Source organism: Aythya marila (genome assembly GCF_965140915.1).
Source record: "Aythya marila genome assembly, chromosome: 12".
In the NCBI taxonomy this organism is placed as follows: Eukaryota; Metazoa; Chordata; class Aves; order Anseriformes; family Anatidae; genus Aythya; species Aythya marila.
In genome coordinates, this window is record NC_139053.1 from 8,023,638 (window position 1) to 8,041,529 (window position 17,892).

General features: G+C 38.2%; 1 protein-coding gene across 5 annotated transcripts; it reads right to left on the reverse strand.

The window, feature by feature from the left end:
* Positions 1-929: 929 nt before the first annotated feature.
* Positions 930-15,199, reverse strand: LOC309882492 (receptor-interacting serine/threonine-protein kinase 2-like). 5 transcript variants are annotated; one of them, XM_082769653.1, is made up of 13 exons: positions 15,118-15,191; positions 14,551-14,652; positions 13,671-13,836; positions 11,337-11,490; positions 10,987-11,142; positions 10,703-10,851; positions 8,903-8,952; positions 7,690-7,851; positions 6,803-6,888; positions 5,234-5,302; positions 4,395-4,560; positions 3,810-3,956; positions 930-2,429 (listed from the first exon to the last, which is right to left on the reverse strand). In XM_082769653.1, the coding sequence occupies exons 3-13, from the start codon at positions 13,820-13,822 to the stop codon at positions 2,110-2,112; spliced, it is 1,611 nt and encodes a 536-aa protein (XP_082625779.1). In that variant the 5' UTR covers positions 13,823-13,836; positions 14,551-14,652; positions 15,118-15,191; the 3' UTR covers positions 930-2,109. The 5 variants fall into 5 exon arrangements, with proteins under 5 accessions (XP_082625779.1, XP_082625778.1, XP_082625781.1 ...); XM_082769652.1 differs by lacking the exon at positions 14,551-14,652 and having other exon boundaries at positions 15,118-15,199; XM_082769655.1 differs by lacking the exon at positions 14,551-14,652 and having other exon boundaries at positions 13,671-13,832; positions 15,118-15,140.
* Positions 15,200-17,892: the final 2,693 nt, after the last annotated feature.

Genomic DNA, 17,892 nt, shown 5'->3' on the forward strand with positions numbered 1-17,892 from the left:
GGGGAGATTTACGAGGCAGTCTATGCATTTGCCTATATTAAGACAAAACTGCATTAGCTTATGTATGTCAATAACAAGGCTTGGGCAGTGGCACAGTTGGTTTATGGCAATGCTTTTAGCCAAGGCTATCAATTCAAAAGGCTCAGTAAAGCCACATACTGATTTCAGCTGAGTAGGTGTCAAAAAATCTGAATATGGATTAGACTTCATTATTGAATAACATTATTGAATAACGTACTTAAAGAATTCTGTTCAGGCTCAGTTGAAGATGAAATAACAGATTTGCCTTTGGTTTGTAATTGGTTACAAACTGTCTTTTTGGATTATCTTGACAAAAATCTGTGTAAACACAATGGTAATGGATCAGTAATTCTGCAAGGTCACATCCTATTACAGATACTTAACTTGGAAAGCCAAATATGAGAGCAAAAATCTGTCTGTAAAAACAGATAACTTCTGCTCCAACTTGTTTCATGCCAATTCTGCAATTAAAAATTAAGACTGAGATTAAGTCTGACATCAAATGATATTCTCAAGTAGAAAGCTGTTCCAGAGTAAGAGAGCCAGAGAGCCAAAACTGTTTCTATGTCAAAAAAAATAATGACAAGAAAATTAAGTCTGCCAGCTGGCGCACATCAGAATTATAAAAACATCCAGCAGCAGAACTGAATGGAATGACTTTTTGAAAGCTCGTAACTAAGTTTCAATAATATTGTTACCTTCCCTCTTAAAAGTCTATAAATAACTCACAAATGATTATCTGTTTTACTCTGATTATCTTATGCCTTCTAAAGGAGGCAAACACCATGGCAGCAGTAGTTTTCCCTCAAGAAAGAGACGTCCTTTCCTAGTAAAGGAAAATCTGGTCTGTCGAAGGTTCCCATTTAAAGCGTGGATTGAAAAAAACAAAAAAACCAGCAAAGTTAGTGTTTAGTTCCTTTAATAGGCAAAATTATTTTCAACACACTCGACATTGATTTTAAGTGTAACAATATAGCATCTCAAGGCTGTCTTAAAGCTTAATGAATGTGCATAAAAAATGATAGCTAAATTTTATGGTTCCAGCAGTATTATAGTCTGTGATGTAACAAGTCTCTTATCTTAAGCATGCCTAGAAAACACATCATTACTAAATTTAATATTACAACCTGCCAAACTACTGAAGTTACTGAAGTAGATCAGTAGTTTGAAACTGTAGAGAGAACAAATGCAATGCAGGGAAACAGTTTTGCATCTGAAATACTTGTAGAGTGTATAACAAGTTTTCTCACGTTAATCTAGTGCCTTGCAGTTTGAAGGAATCCCATTGTGCCTTCAAAAACCAGCACCTTTTACAATCTCATTTTCATTATAATTTCATTATAATTTTCTACTTTCCTTTACAGTTCAACAGAACCACCATTTCAAAAGTGATCAGCTTGGTACCTCTTCTACTTGGTTTAATTTTACATTTGAGCTATAGTCATAGAGAGAGCAGTATGGATGTAAGGCATTAACATTTTTCTATTTACCAAATGCTTTAGGCCCACCTCTCTGAAGCGCTACTACCAGTGCCCTGTTTTCAGAGCATATGACCATTTGTGAGTGAAAATAATTTATATGCACAATGTAAGTTTTCTTAGAGTTACTTAAGGCGCTGTGTAGTAAATATTTCTTAATTCTTTTAAGACTTTCACAGTAACACCTGTCCTTCACAGAGCTTCACTTTTCTCTTCATCCAGTACTCTGTTCTTCAGTGTGCTTAGCTGGAAGGATTTAGTAATAGCTGTTCTTCTATAGTGTGATCTCAAAAAAAACTCAATCCATTTTCCAGTCTTCCAAAATCAACGAAATAAGGTGTCATCTGACTTGAACAATATTTTCTCTGGCACACATTACACTCCTCCAGTCTCTGAGGTCCAAATTAGAATTTGTTATACCAGTCTTGTTAATTTCTGCAGACAGTTGGTTGACTTGACCTTTTAATCCAGCTAGCTTTTTCCATTAGAGGACTAAAATCATGGGCTGCAGGCAGAATTGACTTCAGTCAACAGGTTGTGAGGAATGAATGTGAATCATTACCATTCCAAATTACCAGTGCTCTGATCCATGTAACAGACCTCAAAAAAGTCACAGCAGCAGCCTATTTTTCTCAGCAGGACAGTCTGTGCAATGTCCTCGTCCCAGAGGACGGCATTTGGTCTCTGTAAGTACAGTCACTACAGCCTGTGCTGCCCTCTCTCCAAGGCAAAGGCAAACATCTAACAATGCCCGAGCACGGCCAGTCACTGTGGGGTGAGAGATGATTGTTTCATAATCCATTCGAGACAGCATTTGCTGTGAGCGAAGGACATCAAGGATGTGGTTGAGGCGTCCTTCTGTCATGCAGCTCAGTATGGTTCCTCTCTGGCAGGTTAATATTTGACAGCAGTTTCCTTTGCAGCAAGGACCTTGAGTAAAAAAAGGAAACAAAACAAGATCCACTAAGTGTTCATTTCTTCCAGAAGTTGTTAGCAAGTGGTAGTATCAACACTGATAAATGTAGCTCCTAGAAATATAAACTTAGTAGAGAAAGGAATAGGAAGAGTTAGTTTGTGTTCTTTGTTTATAACAACTACAGTGTATTTCCATCTTTTGTTTGAAACTCATGAAGAACATATTACAGAAGATAAGCATTTTTAAAGATTGTTTGGATTGTGTGAAGGCAGGAGATTTTCAGGTCTGGCCCTATTCTAGATCAAAACTTGCACAATGCAGTTTGGCTGAAAACTTTCCTGTAGAAAGTAGAAGAACAGCCAATAGGTAGTTCAGGACAGCAGTACTATTTGAAATGTATTGTGAAAGTGGGAAATCGAATATATCTCTCAAAGCCGAACTAGTAACAAAACTAATACTTCTCGCAAAAATGATCAAGAGCACTGTGCTCTGCCTCTTCACAGACAGCTTAGGTTTACGCCTATTAAAATACTCCGTACCAACATTAAGGTTTTTGATGTCCAGTAAATACCATACACCAAGAGAAAATTAATAGCTGCAGGCCACTGTTACTTTGGAGAACATGCCTCTGTCCTCCTTATTTCTGAGTCTGGACAGTAGAGTTATGCAATGAACTTTTCCTGTATGGACAAGTCTGCTGCTTTATCCTGAATTTATGCCATCTCTCAGTAATAAATGGAAGTGGAGGAGAATGGCCAGCCAGACGTAGGAGCTATCATAGGCCAATTTGAAAACAAAAATACAAGGAACAGCTTTTCACCTATAAGTAGAGCAGGCTTCACAAGTCAGAAGCTTTCCTACTAGGCAGTTTCCAGCTCAGTAGGAAAGTCCCAAACCACATAAGAAAGGAAATGAATGTTTCCTCCCCCTTCTCTGTAGTCACACCCCCCCCCTTTTTTTTTTTTTGTCAATACCTACTTTTGTAGCACTATAGAACACCTTAAAACTCCCCCCCAATTGTGTTTTTTTTCCTGACTTTAACAAACAATGTATTTCATATCTTATGTGCTATATTTTCTGTTTTTGTTTTTTTTTTTTTTTTGGTTTTTTGTTTTTTTTTTTTTCAGGCCTGTTCTCAGCCTGAATATGAACCTGGAAAACAATAAGTTAATGTTCACAGTAGCCAATGCCTGAACTTCTGAGGACATGTACCAATAGCTTCATTAGACATTTGTATTGTTTTTGGCAGTTATTACTCTAAAAATACCTGCAAGTGTGCAAGAGAATTCAGGAAAAAAGAAAAATCTGTTTCTACCAATCTCTAAACAATCTGATCGTCAATTAAAGTCTGATCTGGGAGAATGTTGTCCTCTCAACTGGAAATGGAGTCTTACCTGTCACTGCTTGTTCAGGGTGCGTAGTTTGTTGTTTGTGCTTAAGTGCCAGTGGTGGGTCCTTATGCTGACTGTTTTCTTTGCCTGCCATTGGACCAGATAATGGAGGAGTACAAAAAGATTTTCTGCAGTCAGAGCCTGGGTGAGCTAGAAAAAAAAAAGAATAAGATGCAACCCTTGGATTGCAACAGCAATTGAACAGTAACAGGAACTTAACTCCTTTTCTAATTAGCTGATAAGAAAATATGGTTATTCCTTCTAACAGGGCAACAGATTCCAGAATGTATTTGTTCTGGAAAATTTGACAGGCAATATTTGATGTGCCAAGGAACGGCAGCTGTATATTATGGGTCAGGGTTCTGAAGTTTTTCAGAGAGGCTTTTTGATCTACACACTTAACCAAAAGATACCACAGTGTCTCTGCTTTTCTGCAGTGAGCTCATGCTTCAGATGATACCAGTAGGTGGCAAAGCTCTGAGAATGGACAATTGTACTTGGAAAATGCATGTGCCTATGTGAACAACTAGTAATGTTTATCCTTTTCTTAGAATAGTTGGAGCTGAATATATACATCAAGGTAAAGACCTTTCTTTGTTGCATTCTGTGGGGTGAAGTTGGCTGGATCCATCTCAGGAATATTTTCTCTTCCTGCATGATTTGTATTGCTATCAAGTAGAATAGTTGACAAGCTTGGTAGTACAAGAGGGATTTTCTTGCTTGTTACTTTGTTGTTCTTTTGTGGACATATGACCTGAAAGAGATGAAAATAGGGAAGAATTATCCTCTTGGAAGCTCTTCCAAAACCTTTTCTAAACATTTTCCTCTTGAAATCTAAGGCTGTTTCACAGAGCAGAGTAAGGTAGGTATGAACCTGTAGACATGCTTAATTCGACTTCAGCTAGTTGCCTGTGATGCTGTGGCAGCACAGATCTGTAGGCTAGCTGTCCTGGATTTTACTTCTATCCTGTTCAGTTCTTTTGGTATTGGCAAGCCTGCAACAAGTGCCAAAATCACTTTGAAAATGGGAGTTAACAGTATTTTGGAGTGATCACAAAGCTGTTGTCATTGCTCTTTAAGAAAATTAGTTGCAGATGCTAGAATTCAGCCTCAGGCTTTTTTCCCAGATGACATTTTGAAAACACCACAAGAAAGGCTAGATTTTTGCCATTTCATTAGGACATTTTCAAGGAGTGGTTCAAAGTGACTGTTAAGTGGATAAGGTTGTTTTTGCAAGAGCAGAGTCTGCTACTTAGAAGGTAAAACAGGGTTTTGTTGGTTAACTGGATGTAGTTGTCCTAGCAAGGGATAGGGTTAGGACACTTAGCTGTAGAGTGTTTTTATTATGTGGTGTCAGCACTGTCAGGAGAAACAAGAAGCTCATGAAGTACTCTTGTAAAACTCTCAGATGCATGCCATATACTCACCTCCGAATTGTGTATGCCTGTCTGCAACGTGTAGATTTCTGAACCTTTGCATGCATTAATTGCTGTCTCCTAGAAAAAGTAGTACAAGAATGCCTATAAGAATACCCAATATTTGCTCAATTCACAGTTGTCAGGAGCAGGAATTTACACTGACACTATATATTATGTTCTTGGGTATGCTGATACATGGTGATAGTGAACTAGAGCAGCCTCACATTTTAAACACATGTAAGTTGAATTGTAGAATCTGACTTAAATCTACTCTGTAACTGTTTCTACTTTAAAATCCAGTTTGGGATCATGCAGGTAAAGGTGAGAATAGCCCTATAGTGAAATACTTACATTGGGCTAGCTATAACATGTCCTCCAAGTATCTAAACAGCAGGACCATCTTGTGTTTCATATGCCAAACTGTCTGCAATAAGGATGTGTTTACACTTGTAACTTTTTTCTATGTTGTATGTCTGCAACAGATTTGTTCCAGCTCTTCACAATTCACCAGTTAATGAATTGAGCAATTTTCAAGAATTTCCAGTAGCTTTTTCCCAGTCATTTTGGATATATTATTTGTCTAGTTACTTGAACAATAAATAATGCTCATTGCTAATTTAGCAAAGAGAAAAGCAGTCTTGCTCAATGGAGACTGAAGTATTATTTAGCAACATGTTGCCAAGTATTCCATAAATATAAATGGTAATAAAGTGACGTGAAGTATAGCTATGCCACCTATTAAAGCATTGATCAAGTCTGTTTTATAATCCCAGTATGTGATTGCAACATGTAGAAACAATTTAGCATGCAGTAACGTAGGTAGCTCACATAAACACAGCAACAAAATCAGTGATACAGAATGGGTTTTGTAAGTCCAGATGGAGTTGGAATACTTGGTCAAGGGTTGAAATGTGCCACTGTAGTTTCTCTACTGTGCCTAAGTTAACTAGATAGGCTATAGCAATTCTTGTGGCAGTCAGATTTGTACCAGATTTCCTATGGCAACATAAGCAAATATGGAGTTAGCTGTGTCCCTCAGTTGTTTACCATTCCCCATCCATTCAGGAGGTATCAGAGAACCCTCTTAGACCTGAGGACATGCAGTGTTTTACTTAGAAACAGTGAAGCAGACAGAAGAGTGCATTGCTGGAGCAGGTATTAACACTGTCCAGGTTTTGGAATAAATATCTTTAACCAGTACATACAAGAAAAATTGGCCTTGATCCTAGACTTAGTGTGTTCTGCTTGAAGCTGATATTTGTTCTCACTCATGTTTTCCAGTCTGATTACAGCTGGTGACTGGCAAGAAGCTATCATTTTTATAATCTCTGTAGCAATTGACAGTTTCTAGAGAAGACCAGCCAGAAAACCTTACAATACCTTTTTAAAAAAACAAAACAAAAACAAAACAAACAACAAAAAAAAAAACACAATTCCTGAATGAACTTGAAATGCCAAAAGGTAGTCTCTGGCATGTTCAGTAAAGACAAAGCCTTTTCCCGTTTTGGACCACAAAGACTGTAATTGAAGAATCAAGTAACATCCTTATACAGGAACAAAATGTAATTTTGCACTAACCTTTGCATCCATCAGACTGTAGATTGCATTAGATATTGCCTCCTTATTTATAGTAGTCAAAATTCCATTTAGAAGGTCTACACATTCTGCAGGAGGAATAAAGCATTTTAAAATAGCATGTTGCATATGAAAGTGTGTATGTATTTAGACAGTGTATTGCAACTAACCTCACTAAGCATGCTATTGAGTATTAACTTCATTATGTTGAGCAGCTAGATGAACTAAGTGAAATCAGTTCAAATACAGCTTGTACCTCATGCATGCTTTACTTTCCTTTTAGAACTGATTCTAAAGAACCATCAATTTTTAACTGTTTATACAGATGTGCCCTTGCAGAAGGCTTACACACAAATATATAAATTTAACACAGTAAAACTATATGTAAGTGCTGAGGAAACAATTTGCATTATGTCTAGCTTTAAAAATTTGCTTAGTAGTCCTCAAGTATCATAGTCTTAATATTTCTTGTTCTGTTTTCATTAAAAAAGAGACAGGGTAAACATAACAGTTCCACTAACAAATACCAGTAGCACACCAAATACCAGTAGCACACCTCACAGGGAACTGGTTAAACACTGGAAATGAGAAATGCTTAAGACAGGTCAGTCTTTGTTAGACTAATGCATTTAGCCAATATCCTCTTCTTTAGACCCACCTCCCCCCCCATTTTTAAGCATTATACTAAAATATAATCTCAGAGATCAGTAAGCCACCTCTGGTAGGAGGCTTCAGATAAAAAAAAATCTACATTACTGTGAGGGTGATGTAAAGGCTGCTTTGCCCTCCACTTCAGATATTCTGTCATTGATTTGGAGTGCCAGAGCAATGTTCCCAGTAAGACCGTCTCAAGTATAGATACTGTAAAGAAAGCCAACCCTGAATGTTACCTGCAGTATGTGGTCTGTAATCTGGTTCTTGATGCCAGCAAAGAGTGATAAAGTGCAACAGTGTGTTCCTCTGGGGCAAATTGCTTGGTATAAACTCCTCCGAAATCCCAGGCCGTAAGCCATTGCCGATTCCCATCAGAACTTCCAGCAGGGTTGTTTGACCTGCAATGGATGGGAAAGTGTCACCACAAAAAGACATTAAAGACATCAGAACTTTTAAAATGATATTCATCATAAACTATATCAGGTATATTAAAACAAAGGCTACTTTTAGAGGCAAAAATAAATATTTGCTCTGCAGTTAATGGATGTTAGCCTTTAACAATAACCGTAACTAGTTATTGCAACAGGACATTTCAGGAGAGAGAACTGTCCTAACAGGAAATGACAAATGGATGTACCCATGCATTGTAAACTACATGCACAGACCCCTCAGATATACATCTAATTATTTAGGGTATATCCTAAGCACACAGTTTATATAAAGCTTTACACCTTATAAGAACATCAATCCTATTGTACAGAAAAAATACTTCAGGCAACCACAAGATGGCAGGCATAAGTGAAAGCTGTGTGAATGAATATTAACCTACTATTCCTATACAATATTTTTGAAAGGTCCTTCTCAGCCTACTAAACATAGGAGTCCTTTAATCAGCAAGCCATGCAGAACTGAGCCCATAGCAAAGGGGTCTCTTTGGCATCAACCTGCATAAAATAGGGATCATCCTTCTCCACTGACTATTATTGCATAGTGCTTTACAAACCATGTTCTTTAAAACTGCTTGCTATTATCTAAGAAGGTAAGATTCTCTCCTTTAAGAGAATTTAGCACAAACTGGCATTTCTTGATTGGGGATTTGAAATTCATGGCAACTCTGAAGTGAGCATACTGCACATCCTGTTAGCTGCTTGTCACCAAAACATTGTCTGGTGTTGAAGTGACAGTGAAAAATAAGGGTATTGTTTCTCCCTAAAGGTAATCAGGAAACACAAATGAGTAACAGAGTGCTTCAACAAGCACAGAGAAATGCTACAAGTTGCATAAGAAGCTACAGTTTTCACCTGCAGAAAAGGTCATCCTCCTGGAGACACAGAGGATCTGCTGAGGGATTCTGATCTTTAGCTCTAACAGTAATAGAAGGCAAAGGGACATCCAAAAAAAACAATGCTGTTTATGATAAAATGATACACGAACAATAGAAATTAATACCTTCAAAAGGTTTCCGTCTGCTTAGGCTCTCCCAACACATTATTCCAAAACTGAAAAACATGAAGGAACATTCATTAACTTGGAATCCATATTTATGTTCTCATTACTCCCGAGAGCAAGTTTATTGATTTAAGACAGGAATTTTCTAAGACAAAGCCTATAAGAGTTCTTCCTAATTTGAAGAGATATTTCTCTGCATTAAGCTTTGATTTTCAAACAAGCAGTTCTTACAATAAATCAAGTTAGAACTATATATACACATGTTTTTTGAATAGGATCAGTTAGAATCACATTTCAGGTTATTACCTTCAATACATTTACTCTTGAAGATTTCAGAACCTTCTGTTGCCCTCTGTCACTTCTGTTCTGCTTTCAAGTAATTTAAATAGCAAGAAGGGGACATAATAGCAGGTACCGACAGGCTTGTCAGTTAAGCTACCAAAAATGTGATTCTCATCCCCTGCATGTCTGTTTTCTTCAGCAAGTTTTGCTGGAGATCCAGATACTTTTTTCCTTTTCTAATGAACTAGGAAGTATTCCAGTGATACCACAGCTCTGTATGTACAACCCACATCTAAGGTGGTCTAAAATACAGTTAAACCCTCAATCTGAAAAATTAGAGGCAGAAGCAAGAAGCCTGCAGAAAGAGAAAAAGCAGGCTAGATGAGTCAGAAGTAAAGCAGTCTACAGTGGAAGAAGCAATTCTAGAATAAACTTAATTGTATATTCATATATCTTGCTGTACTGCTAAATTACATGTGTAAGAGAATCCCCTATTCTGTTGTATTTCCACAAAGTCTGAAAGTGCTTTTACTTAAATACCCCTTATGAAAATACGTTGTAACACGGATGTGCATGTAGCTTACATGCAACTAAGCCATACTTCATATGACACTTTTCTGTATTACACCACTATCTAGATGTGCACTTCTCATGCACTGAGTTATATCTGAGCGTCTAAAATTAAATAAGAATGACATGTTGGAAACTAATTATGGCACTTGAAGTAAGCCTCCTCTCTTCCGTCACAAAAGTCTTGTGTTTATGAAAAATCAGATCAGTTGCATCATTTATAGGTCTCAAGCATATGTGTTGTTTGACTCACCTTAGTGCCTGTCTCTGTGGCAATAAAGCAGGAGTTTTATTTGCTTAAAAGTTACCTGTAGCATTAGTCCACAGGCTCCATAAAAAGAGATTATAAAGATGCATGTCCATACAGAAAATAGTTGCAGTTTGAGGTTGTCTCATTTTTCAAGACAGCTACAAAATATTTTACAGTTCCAAAACAGATGTGACAGTAGCTAGTCTTACTCATTTGCATAAACTACTAAAGTTAAGAAGAATGAATGTTTGAGTGGCTCAGTGAATTATCTGAGCAGGTTGCTTGGGACCTTAGTGGGACACTTGAGGTCTGGATTTTTATCTGGGCATGAACAGTTCTTCCTGAAATTAAGTCCAACAACAGTTCACACTTAGAAACCACATGAATTGTGGTCACTAGGTTCCTAAAGGCATTGGAAAATATTCTGGCAGCTACATTAGTCTTAAAAATTTGGGTCCATTTGTAAGTACTTTACATAAGAACTTGTAGAACAGTTTTTAACCATAGGATATTATTCACCAAATGTGGGGAATTTCACATTTAATTCAGTGCTGTAATCAGCCTCACATGGAATACTGTCTGATTACATTATATAAATCTGGCATTTTTATTGTAGTGTCTTTGCAAATAAGTATTTCAGCAACATTATAGGATCTAGTAAGGACCAGGTATGACCTGCCCTTAGAAATCCCATTTACCTGTAAATATCGCCTTCCTGTGAAGGAAGGCCGCCTCTGAGTATTTCAGGAGGGATGTACACTAAATCCTGGCATTTTCTCTGATTGCAGTTCTGCAGGTCTGACCTCAGCTGCTGTTTCCTCCAGTTGGTTAGACCATAATCTGATATCTACAGAGACAGGAGAAAAGATTTTATAACAGTACTTCCATCTCAGAGCTAAATGTTTGTTACTAGAATAAATACATGCAACTATAGGGCAGTCACTGGACTTCACACAAACAGGCTATAAAAAAAAGTTCCCACCTTGGCTCTGTATTGCATATCCAAAAGGACATTGGAAGGTTTAAGGCTGCAGTGGCAAAAAGCAGGCTTGAGGCTGTGAAGATGATGCAACCCTTCAGCCACGTCTGACAAGATCCTTATGAGCAAGGGAAACGGAAGATCTGGGTACAGCTGATGCTAAAGAACACAAAGTACAGGTTTTGCTAGAGTGAAACTTCTACCATTCACATTTTCATTTTGACAGTAAACAAAAGTACAATGCAGAAGTTGAATAGCAGATGTGACTACTGTCCATAATTTACATGCTGGTTGCTCCCTTTTGGCTTAGCTTGTAATTAGCTTTGTCACAAAAGATTAGTTCTCTTACGTACCTCATGGATGAGCGAGTGGAGGGATCCATTGCTCATCCACTCAGTCACTATCCCCACAAGTCCATGGTACTGGTAAATCCCAAGAGCAGGCAGGAGACGTTCAGACTTACAGCATCTGACAATTGCTATATCTTGAAGCAGCAGCTTCCTCTCCCTGTAAAAAGAGAGCTGAGATTAGAGGCTGGGTAGACTGAAGGGAATTTCAGCAAGACATAAGATCATGTAGATGATAGAAATGAGAAAGAACAATACAGTTGACACAATACTGGTTTTATTGGTAGAATTACATTGGCTTGTGCCATCTTCCAAACCGCTGTAAGAAAATAAAGCAATATCTTGTGTAGTGTATTTTTCTAGCTTAGTGTAAGAGAACCCTGAATAGATTAGCATGAACACAGGAGCACAGTTTGAAGCAGCATTTGAAATGCTAAGATGGGAAAAAGCTGATACGTGAGGTGCTAGATTATGAAAAATCAAGTTTTCCCTCATGAACTTGTATCCTTTTGCTTTTAGCGAGACCCACATATACAAGGAAATTAAGAGCTTCCATGTGTATCTGATGGCCTTGTCAAAGCATGACAAACTGAATTCATATTTGATAAAAGCAGTATTACTCCAATAGCTTTGTCATATTTAAGTTCAGCTGCAGTTGGATTGCATACCTGAATTCAAGTAGTCTGCATTTACAGGGTGTAATGAAGCCTTGCTTTGATCATGAGAAGAGTAAGATTTTTCCAAGAACTCCAGGCAATTAATTCCTTGTGCAAGGGAAACACCGCATTGTTGATTAAATTGGGCATTCTTAGGGAAAATAACTCCTGCCACACTTTCAGCTTTTGTTGTATATTTGTTTGTAATTATCTGTGTTACTTTTGAGCTGAAAAACCATTGGAATTCATTCAAAATTCAGTTGATTTCAACAGACCTGGAGCTCATTCTCATTATCCTAAGTCATCAGACTTCAGTTTCTGTTTCTCATATTTGTGGTACTGATTCACAAGCCTGTAAGCCAATCTCTGTTAGTAATTTACAGCCCCACCTGTTTTAGCACTTATTTCCACAAATCTAAGCATTTATCATCAGCACACAGTTGAAAGTTTTACAGGCAGAGTAGGCTGCAGCTTATTCTCCTTGTTTTCCTATAACCAGTGTGATGCAAACAAGGGATCAGAATGGTAGCAGAGAGAAAAGCAGGGCACAGGCTTCAGTCTTAGGGAAGAAGTTTAAGTGACAAGATGCCACCAAATCAGCATAGCATGTTAAATTCAAAGAGGAGCAAGATATTGATTACTGTGAGTTGATTTAATTACAGCTTATGTTTTAAAGAAAATGTGAACAGGAGATGGAGAGTTGATTTTTCTTTAAACTAGCTACTAAACAAATAACATTAGATCAGATTACAAAATTGCTAGACTTCTACTGCCTAAAAACCAAGCAGCTCCCTAGAAACAAAACAAAACCTTACGTATTTAAATTTTCAGTTTAAATTGACAGTGATACTGTCAAAATGGCAGCAAATGCTGCCAGAATTCAGGAACAAATAAGTTTATTTTTTTAAATCTAAAATACTGTTTTTCCTCCTGTCTTCATAATGGAAGAAGTTAAACACTATGTATTCCACTAAGACATCTGAATTTTACTTTTAACAAAAGTTACCTCAATTGCAATGTTCTCAGTTAACAAATAGGTTGTAACCAATCCATTGCTGCATATCAGACTCTTTTCCTGATAAACAATCAGGTCAGTGATTTCCCCTAAAATGCTTGTGTCTTGCTTCATCCAGAATATCTTGGAATTATTCTCAGAAACTTTCTGTGCCTTTGTCACCCCACTGGCATTTTGTGGCAGATAGGCAGATGCCCATCAGCTGCTAGTGGTGTGGTTTTGTAATTGGGACATATATACACATCTCACTGCTCCGCAACCCTGACCCTTATCCTTCCCTCCTTCCACTGCTCTATTTCCTCACGTGCACTTGCTGGTTTAGATGAAAATCAGCTGAGGTCTCTTTCTCCAGAAAGTGTAATGCCATACATGGCATGCTCAATATTACTGGTCAGGGTCTGAAGACATTATTGTAATGGAGATAATGAATGACTTCAGGATTAATCTCTACTTTTCTAAAACTCATAAAAGGGAAAAAAAAAAAAAAAAAGTAGAGCTTGTTTTTTAGTATTACTGCATCTGATTTGCCTCTTGGCAAGTTGGGAGTTCTAGGAATGGAGAGATGTTTGGGGTCAGATGATTGTGGGCATGCCATGATTCATTCTGGTACTATCAGTGCAGTTTTGTGTTGCCAGCCTGCATGGATAGTAGACCAAAGAAGACACGTACCTCTCTGTAGCATTCTGGCTGGTCAGCAGCCTCACGGAGATCTGTGTGTTCCATGAAACATGGAAGGCTTTCAGTGCAAAGCCTGAGCCTGTCCTGGTCAAGGTAAAGCTATCCAAATCCTCCTGGGCTACTACAGGCAATGGTTTGGCCATTTCTAGATGGCTGCCTTGGGAGAAAAAATAGCAGAAATAAGTTTTTAGGCCTACTTTTTGTCACTACCAATAAAGCATGGTGAAGTTGCACCACCCCTTCCCAAATAACCACTATCCTAATCCTAAAAGGTAATTCCTTTTACCACTCTGTATCAGACTTTCCTTAAAAAGACAGCGAAAATGTGCCAATTGCAGAGGACTGTCCAGACCATAACTTACCATCCCAGGCCACAAGGTGCTAATTAATTTTTTTTTTTTTTCATATTTCCATCTGATCACTTGGAAATGCAGGGCCATTATTTATAATATAAAATGTGGCTTTAAAGTGATACTGAATTATGTAGACAATAAATTAGTATCCATCAGTTGTGTGATGGATAGAAATGTAATTTCATAGAATATCCTGAGATGGAAGGGACCCACAAGTACCATGTACATAATAACGCAAGCAAACATTTAAGTAATCAAAATGATTTATTCAGAACTCCAAAGATAGTACAAAGAGACTAAAATAATGAATATGGGATCTAAACCATTCTTGAACTTATGTATTTCTATTTAAAATGGAATTAAGTACAGCTATAACAGTTCTTGAAACTCTCGCTAGTTTGCTATTTAGATTAAAAGGAAGAGATAGCAACCAGCTCCTTTTTGGATTTGCAAAACCTTGTTTAACTAGAGATTCTGTAAAAATAAATGAAAAGCAATTCAGTTGTTCTGTTACAAACCATGACATGCTGAGGAACACTGTCCCTATATTCAGGTTTCTACTTCTTTTTCCACACCTGGACTTAGAGTTGTTTGCTGGTAGTCTCCAAAAGAATTTGACCCTAAAATGAGAGATCTTATTTAGGCAGCACTTCACCAAGGCTGCTAAAGTTGTTGGAAGTACTAATCACAGAACATGACATGGTTTAATGAAATTACAGAGAAAGTTTCCCTAACTTGCAAGTGTGGTACTAAAGCCATTTTTCCAATAGATCTACTCTTTTTAATGCTTTTCCTCCTACACCCATTTCAAAGCTCACTGACAAATCACAAAATCAGTGTTTCTTCAGCAATTTCTGCAATAAAGGACATTAAAAGCCTTAGCCAAGTTTGTCATCTTCCCTTAGCTGGGGTGGGCAGGAGGGAGATTGTTATAAAGCCATTCATTTCATGTTCCTAATGTTAAAGGCAATTTTTCAGAGTAATCTGTAGCAAAGATGTTTTCCTTGGGACAAGAGAAACTTTTCTAAGTTAAGCTAATATTCAAATGTCCAAGTAAAAGAAATTGCAAGCTAAAGTTCACTTACCTCCAAAAATACAGGCATAAAAACTACAAACACTGTAGTGAAACTGCTGCAGATACCCGGTGCGAGTCTGTTTCATACAGCACTCAAAGACAGCTGGAGCTTTGCTGCCTATGAGTCAGCTGTATTGTTTATCTCTCCTTTTATTGGCTGCCTGCAAACATCTAAAATTTCCTGGTAGGTTATCTACGCTGTAACTCTTTAGTGACCGCAGCTGTGTTTTCACAGGCTGATTTGTTAGCTGCCTATAATCGAGAGAGATTATGGAAAAATATTATGGATAACTGTTTTTTTCCCCACACACCATGAAGAATCCCAACAGGGAAAGAAAGCTCGTACAACACTGAAAAACACTGTATTGGATCCAAGCCAAATATAGATGTGTTTAGAGCTGTACACAGATCTTGTAGCCAGTGCTTATCTCTGCAGTACATCAACCCTACAGCCCAAGTACAAAATCCCCTTAAACTTTGTAAGTCAAGTAGAGCTTAAAACAGGCTTCAAATTGTCATTTGTTTGGTTAGAAGGGAGGTAAGCATGGGGGTTATGTTAGTCTGCAAAGAAATCAGGATCCATTAGCTGACAGTAGTCTAGCTGAAAGGGATATGGGGGTTATGGTGGGTTATGGTTGATGATGAACCCACGGCATGCTCTCATTGCAGATGGGGAAATTGTGGACCAGGCTGTGTTAGAAGTACAGTTAAAGTGAGAGAACTCATTATGCCTCTACAATGGTGTAAAAAAAATTATGCCTCAGCAATGGTGTGGCAGCATCTAGAATCCTACAGTCAGTTTTAGGGCCTTTGGTTCAAAGAAAAATGTTGAGAAACTGGAGAGGATGCAGTAGATAACAACCAAGATTGTCTGGGCCCTAGGGCGCATAACTTAGAAGCAGAGATTGAGGGAGCTAGGCTTATTTAGTCAGGCAAAGAAGGAGGTTAAGGGATGGTCTTCTAGAGGTCTGCAACCACTTGGAAACCCACTATGAAAATAGAGCCAAGGGGCAGGTAGCAGCCAGTGGCATAGGGAGAAGTTTCAATTTCTGAGGTTGAGGTCAGATGCTAGAAAAAGCTTTTCCACCAGGTGGGTAACGCAGCAATGGGCCACTCAGGCTGTGGGGTCTCCATCCTGTAAGATCTTCTAGATTTAGCTAGGCAAAGCCACAACTGACCTGATCCAGCACTGCCACTGGTCCTGCTTCAAGCAGGAGGCTAGGCTAGAAATCGCCAGAGGTGTACAATATCTGTAGCTTTGTGACAACTTTGCAAGGCCTAATAGTGTTCCTGCTAGGCTTATACTTTCACTCTGAAGGGTGGGATTGCTGGATGCAGGGTGGAGACTCTAGGAAAAAGCAGTCATTTGGGTTGATCAGGTTTATTCAGCTTTCCACTCCTTGCAGAGTGTCTTTATTTATAGTCCAACTCCAAAAACAGCTTCAGTCAATGAAATTGTCCACAGACTTCTGTGGGTTTGGGGTCAAATTCTAACCCCAAGCAGGGAGGGAACAAGTGGTAGGACAGTTACCCAATCCTCCTGTGATGCTGGGAAAGCCCCATGTATCTAAAAATCATGTGGCTGGGACTCTGCAGCTTGAGAGGAAGCATGCAGCAAGCAGGAAGCGTGGAGTGCACCTTCATGCGCAGTGAGTTATTTCCTGAAAGCTATCTAAACAGCTTCAGCTTTCCCTGCTCAGCACACCACTCCAAAAGTGAAATTAGTACAAGGGAGGTGAGCCAGCAAGGTTAAACAAGTGGGCAGTAACAGTCCTGCAGAAAGCAGGAAATGGGGCAAGTTGCTGGAGCTCCAGGATCCACTTTGTCTTTGACTTCAATTTGTCAACAGTGCATTCATTGTTGTCTACAGTTCTACAAAATGCACGTTATTAATGTTTTCCCTTCTTTAAGGTACTAGCCTGTCAGGCAGACTCTACTACAGGAGAATCACTGCTGCTAAGAGTCCTTACAACTAATTAAAGAACCTTCTTAGAGGAATCTTTGTAGAGAATTTAAAGGACTTAATTTTTACAAGTTCTTTGACAGAAATAGTGTGAGTTACTTCTGTATTTTTAGAGGGTCACGTGCTGGGGAAGCTGAGTACTGGAACAATCCCACATTTGATTACCCCTCTTGACTATTGTTTTCAGCTTAAAAAAAAATAAGCTTCTAAAGCTTGCTTTTAATCCATGTTTGCAGAAACCAGAAACAGGCAGGCCAATTTTTAGTGTGGGTCTGAACTAACTAAATATTTATTACTGATTAACATGTTCAGTAATAGCAAGAAAATTGATCGGTGTTTTAACTACACATCGTTTATTCAGGGAAATATAAAACCTCTCACTTAATATGGAAACTAATAAATACTTAGCAAGGAAAAAAAATCCCTGGAGGGCCATCACACAAGGGCCACAAGGGCCATCTTATACAGTAAATAGAAAAATTTAACAAAAATAAAGATTGGTTTGACTGTCAGAAGTAGTTTCTAGTTTATTTTAATTTTTTATTTTCAGTTACGGAAAATAGCCAGAATAAAGCATTCCAGAAAGGATTAATGTATACAACAGACTTACTGAACCTTTCTAACCTATGCATTTCTCAATGCAAACTGTTTTTTTCATCATTTGCAAGCTAATACAGTACAGGGGAAATGCAAACACGTGGATGGTCTTAACATCCTGAAAGTAGAAATAATGGTGATGCCTAAAGCATATCATGGTTTAAGACAGGAGTGGTTTGTAGGCCTCCACCCCTATAATAAGAGTGAACCCAGTTCCATTCAAAT

Excerpts from the sequence above, each read along its gene's own strand:
- LOC309882492 (XM_082769652.1), bottom strand. The coding sequence starts at position 15,193 with ATGAAACAGACTCGCACCGGGTATCTGCAGCAGTTTCACTACAGTGTT. Across the intron at positions 11,491-13,670 it reads AGCCAGAATGCTACAGAGAG|GGAGAGGAAGCTGCTGCTTC; the intron begins GTACGTGTCTTC and ends CTCTTTTTACAG. Across the intron at positions 2,430-3,809 it reads CCCTGAACAAGCAGTGACAG|GTCCTTGCTGCAAAGGAAAC; the intron begins GTAAGACTCCAT and ends TTTTTACTCAAG.